The sequence below is a fragment of the Delphinapterus leucas genome, chromosome 4 (assembly GCF_059928025.1).
Source record: "Delphinapterus leucas isolate spDelLeu-1000000601 "Yukka" chromosome 4, BTC_Dleu_Yukka2, whole genome shotgun sequence".
Classification (NCBI taxonomy): domain Eukaryota; kingdom Metazoa; phylum Chordata; class Mammalia; order Artiodactyla; family Monodontidae; genus Delphinapterus; species Delphinapterus leucas.
This window is the reverse complement of record NC_143132.1, coordinates 132,153,960-132,169,411: the sequence shown is the minus strand read 5'-3', so window position 1 is coordinate 132,169,411 and position 15,452 is coordinate 132,153,960. Positions and strand designations below refer to the sequence as shown.

Here is a 15,452-nt window from a genome sequence, read left to right as displayed (position 1 = left end):
AAGCATCAGTAAAGAGAATGTTTTGACTTAATGTCGGATTGCTAGAAATTGCTATTTTGGTTAATGTGAGACTTGATATTTTGAAATGAATTGTAAGAGCAGCTGCATACAAAGAATATGAAAACATTGATAGAAAATAGTGAATTCTTAGATTGTTTTTGAGTTCAGGTCATAAAGTAATTCTAATACTAACAAGAACCTCATCTGTGTATCTGCTGATAGCCTTTTTATACTCTTATGATAGTGAACTTGATTTGGTCTCTTTGAACAATTGCTCGGTGGTTCTAGGAAAATGAACAGAGGGATTGTTGTAGAAGTCTCTTATGTGTAAGGAGTCTAAGGAAACAAAAAGTAACCTGTCAAAAGATTTCGGGGCAAAGGGCAAAATGGAAAGGGAGTAAAAGCACTTTGTTGAAAAAAAAGTTGTAACATTAAGACTGATTCATTTCTTTAATTAACTTTGGTGGCCAAGTAAATCCTTTTAGAATATATCTCTTTCGTTTACTTTTTGGGGAGTTGTTAAAATTTTAGACCCATTTTGGGGGGTTAGTTTTCCTTTTAAAGAGCTTATTTATTCATTCATTTGTTTATCAACATTTTTATTGAGAGCCTACCCACTGCAAGCCACACAAAAATTATAGAATGAAAAACTAACACTAACTGTCACAGAAGTTACATTCTGGTGAGGAGGTAGGTGGTGGTTGTTACACTAACTGTCACAGAACTTACATTCTGGTGAGGAGGTAGCTGGTGGTTGTTATTTATTATTAATATTTCATATCTGAGTTTGATATCTAAGTGATGTTGACCATAAATCAACTAGAAGTGGTATAAAAAGAATATATTATGTCATTGATACAGTGATTTAATATATACCATCAATACAGTATAAAATTTATAGAGTCTTAGAAAGCTGATAGTTATTTTTAAATACATGTGTAGACTGAGAGGATTTGAGATTTATAATCAAAATATTCCTTTCCTCACTGCCTGCAGTAAGCCAGAATTTATATTTATTTAGCTCTGTAGCTGTTCACCAACCTTTTCCCTGAATGGCCTTGAAAAGTAAGAGGAAACAATACATGTGCTCCTTGTGTGGTAGCCAGAATACCCTTGAGAACAAAAAGGGCACATTGTTTTAGAGAAAGCAGAGAATAATAAAAAGCAGTAATTTATCTTCATATAAATCAAGTGAACAGATAAAAATACAAAAAAATCAAATAAAAACCTGTACTGGAAAGAACATCATTTATATGTATTTAGAATTCCTTTGTTCTGCTCCCAGATATATCACTTATAGGCCATGTGGCCAACGGTATATAACTTTCCTAATCTTCTGTTCCTTATTTGTAAAGGCAAGACCAGATGATCCTGGAAAGTCCCTTCTGACTCTGAAAGTCTTTAGTCCTGGTAAACAACTGATCAGTCTTACATGTGGTATAGAAATCAGGGGAAAGTCCATAAGGGAGAAACTGGTTTTGAAGAAGGAGGAACATAACAGAATTATAGTTCCCTAAAGAATTCGCAAGAATCCGTAATACTTTCTTAGGCCTTATTCTATTGAACACTTGTTTACTCTGATTTAGATGGAAGGGAAATGACATGCTTAAGGTAAAGACCTAATGATGGAAGTATAACTAGTACATTGAGTTCAGAAATTTATTTGAAAGCTAAAAACTGAGAAATAAACAAGATGAATAGAAACAGACATAATTGTAAAATTCTACATTAAGTTTTTAAAAGGAATTGAAAAAGTTGCTGAGAATTTGCCTTGGCTGCAATTTACATGAGTGAAAAACTTAGTAGGAGCTGCTGTGATAATGTAGGTGCTAAAAAAAATATCTCAACACTCTGTATGATGGCATTGTTTCAAATCTACGAGGCACTCAGGTGAAGGGATGCAGTAGTTCCCTAGTGTGTGTGCTGGCCAAATAAAACATGACATCGTCTATTCACTTTGGATAAATATACTTTAACAGTGATATTGAGAAACTCAGATGCTTCCAAATACTAACATCAAGTATATCAAAGGATTTGGAAACCAGGTTACATAAAGAATAGTTATGGGTACAAAGATTTGCCTTAGGGAGAGGACAACTATTGTGTGAAGATGGAATATTTACAGTGCTTAACCAGATTCTTAAAAACTTTTGAGGAGTTAATAGTACATTGTTGTGGTCAAGAAACAGTGCTATAGGAAGAAAGAAGTAAGACTAGTGGATTGGAGTGAGGGGAAAACTATACTAATGCTTTTGGTTTTTTAAACAAAGCTAATGATAAAAATGACTGCCTCAGAGTTATGCACATCCTTAGTGCATATACCTGAGTATTATTTCCCTCCCAACTCTGAAAAAGTAAATGCCAGAAGCACTAGGAGGTAGGAAAGTAATAACCACCATTGATTGAGTGCCTGCTAGGTGCTATGCACTGTGCTGAGTGCTTTGCATATAAACTTTAAAAAATTCTTTACAAAACTTTTCTGAGATAGGTACTTACTACACACCACCATTTCACAAACAAGGAAACTGGAGTTTAAAGAAGATTAAATAACTTGACCAAGATCAGATTAACCAGTAAGTAACAGCACTAAAGTTTAAATTCAGGGTCTCTTTTGTTAAGAGTTTCCCTAGTGCACACATTATAGAGTAGAGAAAAGATTAGAGTCAGATAAGTAATGGATTGAAAAGATTTGATGCAAAAGGGACTGATTAAAATTAGGAGGATTGTGGTGAACTAACTGTGAAGCTGGGAAAAATTTAGAAAAGATAATACATTGATCTGAGGGAGCCTGCTTGTTGTGGAATGATCTAATTGTTGCTGATTATAACGTACTTGAGAAATTAAGAGATACTGATACTTTACATTTTTATAATTTTGTAAAGTACTTTTGCATCTACTCTCTCATTGATAGCATGAGATTGGAAGGACTATTTTTAAGCAGAAACAAAGGGCAATAAACAGGCCCTTCTGGAAGATTTGTAAGCAGGGGAAAAAGCAAGCTATTGATTACGCATGCATTTGTCATTCACATGATAAACAGGACTTTGTTTTGTACAGAAAACAAATATTCTAAGCTTATATTCTTTCTCTGAACTATTTCTGGCCTCTAAGATTAAAATAGGTTGTTTTGGTGTTTTCCCACTTAGGGCTTTAATTGTTGGGTCTGTCCAAAAATTCTTCACAGTTTTTTTGGACAAGGTTAATTAGTCTTAGACATTATCTTTTTCGGAATCAAAAGAAAAATATTTTTGAACTAGCCTTTATTTTCAGGTTTAGAATTTTATATTTGCTTATGTCAGTATTCAGTTTAATCAGTTTAATAAACACATTGATCACCTGCTGTATGTATACAGTTCTAAGTAGTATGGGAAGTGCAAAAGATCAGTGAGACATTAAAAATGCTTCTCTGGAAGCTTATGCTCTAGTAGATGGACTTAAAAGACAAACACAGGAAATGCTAGCATACAAGTACCTCAGAAGTACAAGGTGCTGGGGTACTTCAAAAAGGAGAGCTTATAATATCATTGAGGGTGACGATGGGGAATGAAGGATGTTGAAAAACATGAAGCAGAAAGATAAATAAAATAATAAAGTTGTTATTTGAAATGACACTTCTTGAATGGGTACATTTTTGAAAGGCAGAAGTTTTAATGAGGTTTTGCTAAGAAACTAACAAGGTAAACTAAGTCATGAAGGTAGAAACATCTAATTCAGGGGATTTAAGTGGCCCATTCTTACTAAAATTTAGGGTAGTTTTAGTGCAGGGCGTTATAGAAAGATGCTTTTGTTTAACATTTACTCTGTGTACTGTACTATTACTTTATTTTATTCAGTTCTCACAACACTCATGGTAAGTGCTGTTTCCTCCATTTCTGAGCTCAGAAAAGTGAAATAGCTTGCTCAAGTTTCCACAGTTAGTAAGAAGCTTACCTGGGATTTGAACTCAAAGGCTGTTTCAAGGTCTACACTGTTTTCTATAGTCTATACCAGGGGTGCCCAACCCCTGGGATGCGGACTGATACCTGTCCCGTGGCCTGTTAGGAACCAGGCAGCACAGCAGGAGATGAGTGGCAGGCCAATGAGCGAAGCTTCATCTGCTGCTCCCCGTTGCCTGAACCATCATCATCCCATCCACACCCCCGCCCCATCCTTGGAAAAATAAAATTGTCTTCCACGAAACTGGTCCCTGGTGCCAAAAAGGTTGGGGGCCGCTGGTCTATACCATAAGCCTGGAAAGGAAGGCTTGAGGACATTCTAGAGAGAGCTGTAGATTCCAGGCAGAGCATTTCTCTTAATTTGTTAGGCAGGAGAGCCACTGTTGGCTTTTGAGCAATAGGGTCATGTGATTGTAGCTGTAATATAAGATTAGACTGGATGATGTGGATGATGGGTTGAAGTGGGATAGATTGGATTAGTAAAAAAAAAAAAAACTAGTTAGTGGGTAGTGAAGGCTCAAGCACAACAACATAAGCCTGAACTAGCACATGAATAGTGGAAATGGAAAGTGTTGGCATAAAGGACATATGGTGACTTTAAGGATTTGATGTGTGAATCTTTTAAGAAAATAATTTTTATGATGTAAAATTCATGAAGTTAACTGTTTTAAAGTGTACAGTTTTAAAGTGTACAGTTCAGTGGTATTTAGTACATTAACAATGTTGTGCAACCACCACATCTGTCTAATTCCAAACTATTTTCATCACCCAAAAGGAAACCCCATTCCCATTAAACAGTTGTTCCCATTACTCCTTCCCTTTAGTTCCTGGCAACCACTAATCTGCTTTCTGTCTATATGGATTTACCTATTCTGGCTATGTCATATAAATGGAATCATACAATATGTAACCTTTTATGTCTAGTTTCTTTCACTCAGCATACTGTTTTTGAGGTTCATTCATGTTGTAGCATGTATCACCACTTCATCCCTTTTATGGCTGAATAATATTGAATTATATGGGTATACCACATTTTGTTTATCCATTCATCTGTCGATGGACATTTGGGTCATTTACATCTTTTGGTTATTGTGAATAGTGAAGCTATGAACACTTGTTTACAAGTATTTATTTGAATACCTGTTTTCAGTTCTTTTGGGTATATACCTAGGGATGGAATTATGGTAGTTCTGTGTTCAACATTTTGAGGAACCATCAGCTGTTTCCCACAGCAGTAGCACCATTTTACATTTTGACCAGAGGGGTTCTCCTCATCAACACTTATTTTCCTTTTTTTTTCGTTTGGTTTAATTTGGTTTTATTATAGCCATCCTAGTAGGATGTGAAGTGGTATCAGTATTTCATTGTCGGAGTTCCCTGGTGCCGCAGTGGTTAAGAATCTCCCTGCCAATGCAGGGGACATGGGTTCGAGCTCTGGTCCAGGAAGATCCCACATGCCATGGAGCAACTGAGCCTTTGTGCCACAACTACTGAAGCCCGCGCACCTAGAGCCCGTGCTCCACAACAAGAGAAGCCACAGCATGAGAAGCCTACGCACCGCAATGAAGAGTAGCCCCTGCTTGCCACAACTATAGAAAGCCCTCACGCAGCAACGAAGACCCAGTGCAACCAAAAATAAATAAAATTGATTCTTTAAAAAAAAAAAAAGTTCATATGGTTTTGACTTGCATTTCCCTAATGACTCATGATGTTGAGCATCTTTTCATGTGCTTTTGGGTATTTGTACATCTTCCTTGAAGAATTATTTATTCAAGTCCTTTGTCCATTTTTGAGATAGGTTTTTTTTCGTTTTGTTCTTAGGTTCTAAGAGATCTTTATATATGTTCTGGATAGAGACCCTTATCAGCATTATGATTTGCAAATATTCTTTTCTAATTCTGTAGGTTGTCTTTTCACTTTCTTGGTAGTGTCCTTTGCACAAGTGTTTTTTATTTTAATGAAGTACAGTTTATCTTTTTTTTTTTTGGTGTCAAATCTAAGAATCTGTTGCTATATCCAAGGTCATGAGACTTTTCCCTATGTTATCTTCTGAGAGTTTTAAAGTTTTAACTCTTATATTTGGGTCATCTATCCATTTTGAGTTAATATTTGTATGTGGTATGAAGTTGGAATCCAACTTCGTTCTTTTGCCTGTGGATATGCAGTTGTCCCAGCATCATTTGTTGAAGAGACTATTCTTTCTTCCATTAAATGGTTTTGGCACCCTCCTCAAGGTCAAAGTCAAAATATATGGAGCAACTGGAATAGAATTGAGAGTTATTTCAGAACTCTCAATTCTTTTCCATTGGTCTATTCCTCATTGCTTTTATGCCAGTACTACACTGTTTTGAGTACTGTGGCTTTGTAGCAAGTTTTGAAATTGGGAAGTGTGAGTCCGTCAACTTTGTTTTCCATTTTCAAGTTTGTTTTGGCTATTTGGGATAACTTGTGATTCCGTATGAATTTTAGGATCAGCTTTTTCCATTTCTGCAAAAAATAGGGTGTTGGTACTTTGATAAGGATTACATTGAATCTGTGGATCACTTTGGATAGTATAGGCATCCCTTGGTATCTGCAGGGGTTTGGTTCCAGTACCCCCTGCAAATAACCAAAACTCAAGGATGCTCAAGTTTCTTGTATAAAATGGCATAGTATTTGCATTAACCTACACACATCCTCCTGTATACTTTAAATCATCTCTCAATTACTTGTAATACTAATACAATGTAAATTCTATGTAAATAGTTTCTGGTGCATGGCACATTCACATTTTCCTTTTGGGAATTTTCTGGAGTTTTTTTTCCCCAAATATTTTTGATCTGAGGTTGTTTGAATCCACAGATACGGAACCCATGGATACTGAGGGCCAACTGTATTGCCATCTAAAAATACTAAGTTTTCAAATGCATAAACACAGAATGGGGGCTTCCCTGGTGGCGCAGTGGTTGAGATCTGCCTGCCGATGCAGGAGACACGGGTTCATGCCCCAGTCCGGAAAGATCCCACATGCCATGGAGCGGCTGGGCCCATGAGCCATGGCCGCTGAGCCTGCGCGTCCGGAGCCTGTGCTCTGCAACGGGAGAGGCCACAACAGTGAGAGGCCCGTGTACCACAAAAAAACACAAAACATAGAGGGCTTCCCTGGTGGTGCAGTGGTTGAGAGTCCGCCTGCCGATGCAGGGGACACGGGTTCGTGCCCCGGTCTGGGAGGGATCCCACATGCCGTGGAGCGGCTGGGCCCGTGAGCCATGGCCGTTGAGCCTGCACGTCCAGAGCCTGTGCTCTGCAACGGGAGAGACCACAGCAGTGAGAGGCCCGCGTACCCCAAAAAAAAACAAAAACAAAAACCACAATGTCTTTCCATTTATTTAGGTCTTCTTTAATTTCTTTCAACAATATTTTGTAGGTCAACAATATTTTGTAGTGTTTAGTGTACAAGTCTTGTACCTCCTTGATTAAATTTATTTCTGTGTATTTTATTCTTAATGCTATTAAAGATTGAATTTTAAAAATTTCCTGGGACTTCCCTGGTGGCACAGTGGTTAAGAATCCACCTGCCAATGCAGGGGACACGGGTTCGAGCCCTGGTCTGGGAAGATCCCGCATGCTGCGGAGCAACTAAGCCTGTGTGTCATGGCTACTGAGCCTACGCTCAAGAGCCTGCGAGCCACAATTCCTGAGCCTGCGTGCCACGACTACTGAAGCCTGTGTGCCTAGAGCCTGTGTTCTGCAACAAAGAGAAGCCACTGCAATGAGAAGCCCATGCACAATGAAGAGTAGCCCCACTTGCCACAACTAGAGAAAGCCTGTGCGCAGCAATGAAGACCCAACGCAGCCAGCCTGAATGAATGAATGAATGGAAGGAAGGAAGGGAGGAAGGAGCCCAATAAGGTTTGGGGGGTTAAGAGCACAGGAAAAAAAAATTTCCTTTTCAGATTATTCATTGCTAGTATATAGAAATACACTGATTTTTTTTGTGTTTTTGTATCTTTCAACTTTGCTAAGTTATTGGTTCTAGCTTTTTTGTGTGTGAATTCTTTAGGATTTTCTATATAAGATCATGTCATCTGTGAATAAAGATTATTTTACTTCTTCCTTTCCAGTTTGGCTATCTCTTATTTCTTTATCTTGCCTAATTGCTCTGGCTAGCACTTCTCGTACAGTGTTGAATAGACGTGGTGAAAGAGGGCATTTATGTCTTGTTCTTGATCTTAGGAGAAAAGCTTTCCGTCTTTCACTACTGAGTGTGATGGTAACCATGGTTTTTTCATAAATGCCCTTTATTTTGTTGAGGAAATTCCCTTCTGTTCCTAGTTTGCTGACCATTTTTATCATGAAAGGGTGTTTTATCACTTTTATCATGAAAATCCCAAATTGCTACTTGCAGTACTTTTGTGCACATTTGCCAAGGGCAAAAAATTTGAGTTGCTATCAGAGGTCAAACAAGGTGACCTCTCATTTCAGCTCTCATACTGAAAATCAGTGTCCTTTTTGCAGTTTAATGCCGTGTGTGTGTGTGTGTGTGTGTGATTTTACTGTTTAAAATGGTGCCCAAGCATAGTGCTAAAGTATTGTCTAGTGTTCCTAAGTGTAAGAAAGCTTTGATTTGCTTTATGGAAAAAATATGTGTGCTAGGTAAGCTTCATTCAGGCATGAGTTTATAGCGTTGTTGGCCATGAGTTCAGTGTCAGTGAGTCAACAATTTATATTAAATAAAGTGTCTTTAAAGAGAAACACACATAACAAAAATGTTGTGAACAGAGTATCCCCTAGAGCAGTGGTTCAGTATGCTAATTAAGTATTCATGGTCACCTTATAGAACAGAACCACCATGAATAGCAAAAATTGACTGTTGAGTATATTTATATCTATATTCATACAGGAAAGGATATTGGTCAGTAGTTTTCTTGTGATATCTTTATGTCTTTGGTATCTAGGTAATGCTGGCCTCACGGAATGAGTTATGAAATGTTTCCTTCTCTTTTGGTAGAAGTTTGAGAGACAAATGTTTGGTAGAATTCAGAAGTCAAGTTATCTGGTTCTGGGCTTTTCCTTGTTGAGAAGTGTTGATTACTGATTCAGTCTTTTACTTCAGTCTATCCACATTTTCTGTTTCTTCTTGAGTCATTTTTGGTAGTTTGTGTGTTTATAGCAATTTTTTCTTTTCATGTAGGTTTTCTAATTTATTGGCATATAGTTTGTAGTATTCTTTTATTTCTGTAAGGTTTCTAGTAATGTCCCCACTTCAGTTCTGATTTTAGTAATTTAAGTCTTTTCTCTTTTTTTTCTTGGTCAGTCTCGCTAAAGATTTGTCAGTTTTGATATTTTCAAAGGTTTCATTGCTTCTTTGTTGTTTTTCTGTACTCTTTGTATTTACTTCTGCTCTAATCTTTATTATTTCCTTCTGCTAGCTTCTGCTTGATCTTTTTTTAGTTCTTTAAGGAGTAAAGTTAGGTTATTGATTTGAGATTGATTTTCTTTTTTAATGTAATCTGGTAGAGCTATAAATTTCCCTGTGAGCACTGCTTTTGCCATAGCCTGTAGGTTTTAGTATGTTGTGTTTTCGTTTTCATTTATCTCAATGTATTTTCTAATCTCACCTGTAATTTTTTCTTTGACCTACTAGTGGTTTGGGTGTGTTGATTAATTTCCACATATTTGTAAATTTTCCCGTTTTCCTTTCTGTTATTGATTCTGAATTTCATTCCACTGTGGTCAGAGAAGATATTTTATATGATTTCAGTTTCGTGGTCTTTTGTTCTATCCATTATTGAAAGTGAGGTATTGAAATCTCCAACTATATCGTAGAACTGTCAATTTATCCCTTTAATTCTGTTAGTTTTTGCTTTATTATATGTCTTGCCGCTCTGTTGTTAGGTGTGTATATATCTATAATTGGTAAATCTTCTTCATGGATTGACTTGTTATCAACATATAATGTCCTTTGTCTCCTGTAACAATTTTTGTCTTAAAGTCTTTTGTTACCATTTTCATGGAATGTCTTTTTGCATCCTTTCACTTTCAAACCTGTTTGCATCTTTGAATCTGAAGTTAGTGTCTTATAGATAGCATAGTGTTGGATCATATTTTTTTAATCCATTCTGCCAATCTTTACCTTTTAGTCCAACATTTCAAGAAATTACTGGTAGGAAAGGCCCTCTGATACTTTGCTGTTTGTTTTTTCTATATGTCTTATACCTTTTTTCCCCTCAATTCTTTTATTACTACCTTTTATAATTGATTTTTTTCATATAATTGAAGTATAACTGCTTTACAATGTTGTGTTAATTTCTGCTGTACAACAAAGTGAATCAGCTGTATATATACATATATCCTCATATCCCCTCTGTCTTGAGCCTCCCTCCCACCCTCCCTATCCCACCCCTTAGGTCATCACAAAGCATCAAGCTGATCTCCCTCTGCTACGCAGCAGCTTCCCACTAGCCATCCATTTTACATTTGGTCATGTATATATGTCAGTGCTACTTTCTCACTTTATCCCAGCTTCCACTTCCCCTGCTGTGTCCTCAAGTCCATTCTCTACATCTGCGTCTTTATTCCTGCCCTGCCTGCCACTAGGTTCATCAGTACTACTTTTTTTAGATTCCATGTAAGTGCGTTAGCATACGGTATTTGTTTTTCTCTTTCTGACTGACTTCACTCTGTATGACAGAGTCCATCCACCTCATTACAAATAACTCAATTTCGTTACTTTTTATGGCTGAGTAATATTCCATTTTATATATGAGTGATATCATCTTTATCCATTCATCTGCTGATGGACATTTAGGTTGCTTCCATGTCCTAGCTATGGTAAATAGTGCTGCAGTGAACATTGTGGTGCATGTATCTTTTTGAGTTATGGTTTTCTCAGGGTATATGCCCAGTAGTGGTCTGGCTGGGTCATATGTTAGTTCTATTTTTAGTTTTTTAAGGAACCTCCATACTGTTTTCCATAGTGGCTGTATCAATTTACACTCCTACCAACAGTGCAGGAGGATTTTCTCCACACCCTCTTCAGCATTTATTGTTTGCAGATTTTTTTGATGATGGCCGTTCTGACCGGTGTGAGGTGATACCTCATTGTGGTTTTGATTTGCATTTCTCTAGTGATTAGTGATGTTGAGCATCTTTTTGTGTGTTTGTTGGCCATCTGTGTGTCGTCTTTGGAGAAATGTCCATTTAGGTCTTCTGCCCATTTTTGGATTGGGTTGTTTTTTTGATATTGAGCTGCATGAGCTGCTTGTATATTTTGGAGATTAATCCTTTCTCAGTTGCTTCGTTTGCATATAATTGATTTTTTTATGATGCACATTTTGTTTTGTTCTCATTTCTTTTTCAGTGTGTTTAGTTTTTTTCTTAGTGATTACCCTGTGGATTACAATTAGCGTCTTAACTTTTTAACAATCAAGTTTGAAGTAATGCAAATTTAGCTTCAGTAGTATACAAAAGTCTGCTCTTTTATAGTTTTGTCTTTATACATTGTGTGCCTATTAACCTAGATTTGAAATTACCGTTTTATATATTTGCATCTTAAATCATATAAGAATAAAAGAGGACTTACAAGCTAAAAATGTAACTGGTTTTTATATTTACAGTGTAGCTACCTTTACCACTGTTCTTCATATGACTTTAGTGACCTTTCATCTCAGCCTGGAGGACTCTTTAGCGTTTTTTGTAGCACAGGTGTAGTGTGACAAACTCCTTCAGTTTTTGTTTACCTTGGGAGTATCTTAACTTCTTCAGTTTTAAAGGACACTTTTGCTGGACATGGAATTCTTTTTTTTTTTTTTAACTTTATTAGAGTATAATTGCTTTATAGTGGTGTGTTGGTTTCTGCTTTATAACAAAGTGAATCAGTTATACATATACATATGTCCCCATATCTCGTCCCTCTTGCGTCTCCATCCCTCCCACCCTCCCTATCCCACCCCTCTAGGTGGTCACAAAGCACCGAACTGATCTCCCTCTGCTATGTGGCTGCTTCCCACTAGCTGTCTATTTTACGTTTGATAGTGTATATATGGACATGGAATTCTTGATTGATACTTTTTTCTTTCAGCATCAGATTCTACCTTGTCCTTAGGGTTTGTTGTTGCTCCTTATTGTGGTGGTTTTGTTTGCTTGTTTAGTGACTTTTCTAAACTATTTTTATAAAGTCTGTGTCATTGTGTGACCACACAATGTGCGACCACATACATCTGTGTTCTTTTGCTTAGTTGTTAGCCAGTGTTTTGAAAGAGTTTTCTTAAACACGTGAAACCAAAAGAAAAAGAAAAAAAACCTCTTTCAACACTTAGCCAGGCCATTTGCAACTCTTCCTTAGCCTTTACTTACTGCTTCTTCAGAGCTTGAAGGTCAGCAATAGGTGAAAGCTCAGGGTCTACTCAGGCCTTTGCTGAACAAGTGCCGGTTCTGGCTATGTATGTGGCTTTCTTGATTTTCTGGTATACACAGGGGCTTTTCAAAGCCCTTATTACCCCATTTGTGTCCTTACTCAAACTTTTCCTTCCTAGGATTTTTTATCTGTTTCTTATCCTAGTTGTTGTTTCTTCTACCAGTCTGCTGCATCAATTAAATGATTTCAGCAGAAAACATCCTAGCCCTGGGAATGCTCCAAGTCAGGTGAAACCACGGCAAGTCATTGTGCCGGTCCTTCAGGTAGCTTCCAGATAGGTTGAAACGCACAATTACAATTCTTTGTGAATAAGGTCTGTATTGTTCTGTCTGGCATTAGGAGTTCAGTTTGCTATCCTCACAGCCACCACTGATTTGGGATTTAAGAGATATTAGGCAGGCAGCTTAAAATGCTACAGTGCTCTCTTACTACAAAGCAGCAGCTTCTTTATTCCCTAAGCTTAGCTAGTTTTTATAAGTTTTTTACTAGATTCTGGAGTTCCGCAAAAGTTGATTTTGACAGTATTCGCCAGCTCATTAATTACTCTCTTGGAGGGATGGAACCCTAGAGTTCCCTGCTGTGCCAGAAATCCCTGATGTATGAATTTTTCATGATGATGATACATCATTAACCAGAAGGAAGGAAATTGGGAGGGAGGGAGTTAGTTGATTTATGGATCTTGGAGAGGTTATTTTTATTTGGACATGGAAGTTGTATTTGAGGTGCTGATGGTACATTCATTCTGTAGATGTCTAGTGACATTTGGAATTGTAATGCTTGAATTCCAGCTTAGAGCTACAAAGAGACTTTGGAACCTTCTATAGAGAAGTTATAGAAAGTGAAAGTGTATGATTTCCTTGAAGCAGAGGCTAAGTCCAAGCATGGCATCTTGGGAAACACTTTAAACAAAGGAATCATTCACTTTTTCTTTCAGCAAACATTCACTTTGTTCCTGCTACTACTATAGTTACTGCTAAGTGCTGGAGATACAAGGTAATAAGATCCAGCTTACTGCCCCCAGGAAACTCACTCTTATTAGATGGACAAGTAAGCAAGTACAATGCAATTTTATAACAAGGTTTAGAGGAGCCCAGACAGAGGAACACAAGAATATTTAAACAGGTCAGTAGGGAAAACAGGAGACTCTCGGGGAAATTAAAGAAGGAGAAAATGTTGTACAAAGTTATCTGTGATCTTGGTTGCTGTATAGAGAGTTTGAAAAGATCGAGGGCTCTAAAAGGGACTAATTTGGCAGTGAAGAGATGACAGTTTTAATTGAGTAGTTTTGGTGGAGATAGAGAACCAGATTATAAGGCGTTAGGAGTGAGTGAGTGGTGAAAAAGTTGAAGGAAAAAGGGAAGACAGTTTTATAAAGAATGATGTAGTTAAAGAACAATAGCAGAGTTGAAGTAACTTTATTTTGGAATAAAAGCGATCTAAATGTGTTTTTAGACAATAGAAGGGAGTGAGTGGGAGGGGAACAAGGATGGCCAAGAGTCCCAAAAAGAGGCAGGAAAGATGGTAGGTATTAAGAACCCAGAAGGATCAGAGGTTGGGAACTTGGGAGAAGAAAAAGAGTAAGGGTAATGAGAAAGAATTTTGAGATAGTGAGAAAGTATTTGAGAAATTTTACCTAGGAATGCCTTAGTTTTCAAGTGAGCAGCGGTGAAAATGCCTGACTAAAGTTGCTGTAGCATACATTTGTGATGATAGTACCATTTGGTTATTTTTTTCATTCTTTTAACAAATATATATTAAGCATCTCCTGTGTACTAAGCACTGTATGAGATCCTTGGGATTATATCCATGAACAAAGTCAGCAAAAGTCTCTGCTGTTGTGGATATATTATTTTAAAATAAACATGAGGTAAAATAAATAGAGCAACCTGGGTCTTGGGAACTAAGAAAGCAAATGGGAGGATTACCTAGACTTAACTACAATTTTATATTGCATATAAAATTGTGATTTAAGTTACTATTTTATTTCTATACAGCAGGTTAATAGAATCTCAGTTAATAAAGTAAGACAAGAAGAATACGGGTTTGCTGGAGGCTTTATAAGTCGTGAGGATGTAAAGAAAGAAAGAGAAAGTGAGAGGGAGGGAAAAAGGAAGGACGGAATTTGTTATCTTAGTTAAAAGGCTTGAAAGAATTACAGAATTGAAGATACTTTCTTAATAATGAATCAGTTGGTGTTTTTGATTATCATTATTTTATATTCTCATTACCCTTTTTTATTTAAACAGGCATTGGAAAAGTGAAAAGAAAACCTAGTGTGCCAGATTCTGCATCTCCTGCTGATGATAGCTTTGTTGACCCAGGGGAACGTCTGTATGACCTCAACATGCCTGCTTATGTAAAATTTAACTACATGGCAGAGAGAGAGGATGAATTGTCATTGATAAAAGGGACAAAGGTGATCGTCATGGAGAAATGCAGTGATGGGTGGTGGCGGGGTAGCTACAATGGACATGTTGGATGGTTCCCTTCAAACTATGTGACTGAGGAAGGCGACAGTCCTTTGGGTGACCATGTGGGTTCTTTGTCAGAGAAATTAGCAGCAGTCGTCAGTAACCTAAATACTGGGCAAGTGTTACATGTGGTACAGGCTCTTTACCCATTCAGCTCGTCCAATGATGAAGAACTTAATTTTGAGAAAGGCGATGTAATGGATGTTATTGAAAAACCTGAAAATGACCCTGAGTGGTGGAAATGCAGGAAGATCAATGGAATGGTTGGTCTGGTGCCAAAAAACTATGTTACCATTATGCAGAATAATCCATTAACCTCAGGTTTGGAACCATCGCCTCCACAGTGTGATTACATTAGGCCTTCACTCACTGGAAAGTTTGCTGGCAATCCATGGTATTATGGGAAAGTCACCAGGCACCAAGCAGAAATGGCATTAAATGAAAGAGGGCATGAAGGTGATTTCCTCATTCGTGATAGTGAATCTTCGGTAAGTTGGTTTTCAAAGGTAAATGGAAATAGAACTCTGAGTATTAAAAAAATAAATAGAAGATTAGAGAAGTTAAGTGGCTTCCCTAAAATTAACCAGGTAGTATATTTGTTAAAATATGTAAAGTTTCTTAGTGAAAGTCAGTGTTCTTTCCAAGTGT

At 37.2% G+C, this 15,452-nt stretch overlaps 1 protein-coding gene across 2 annotated transcripts in view; it reads left to right on the top strand.

Moving 5' to 3' along the window:
* The window catches only part of NCK1 (NCK adaptor protein 1), a 92,258-nt gene that overhangs the window by 64,870 nt on the left and 11,936 nt on the right, over positions 1–15,452 (top strand). For both annotated transcript variants that reach the window (XM_022582566.2, XM_022582565.3), the window contains exon 3: positions 14,580–15,292. In XM_022582566.2, the coding sequence (XP_022438274.1) occupies positions 14,580–15,292 (713 nt within the window). The remainder of the gene's footprint in view (positions 1–14,579; positions 15,293–15,452) is intronic.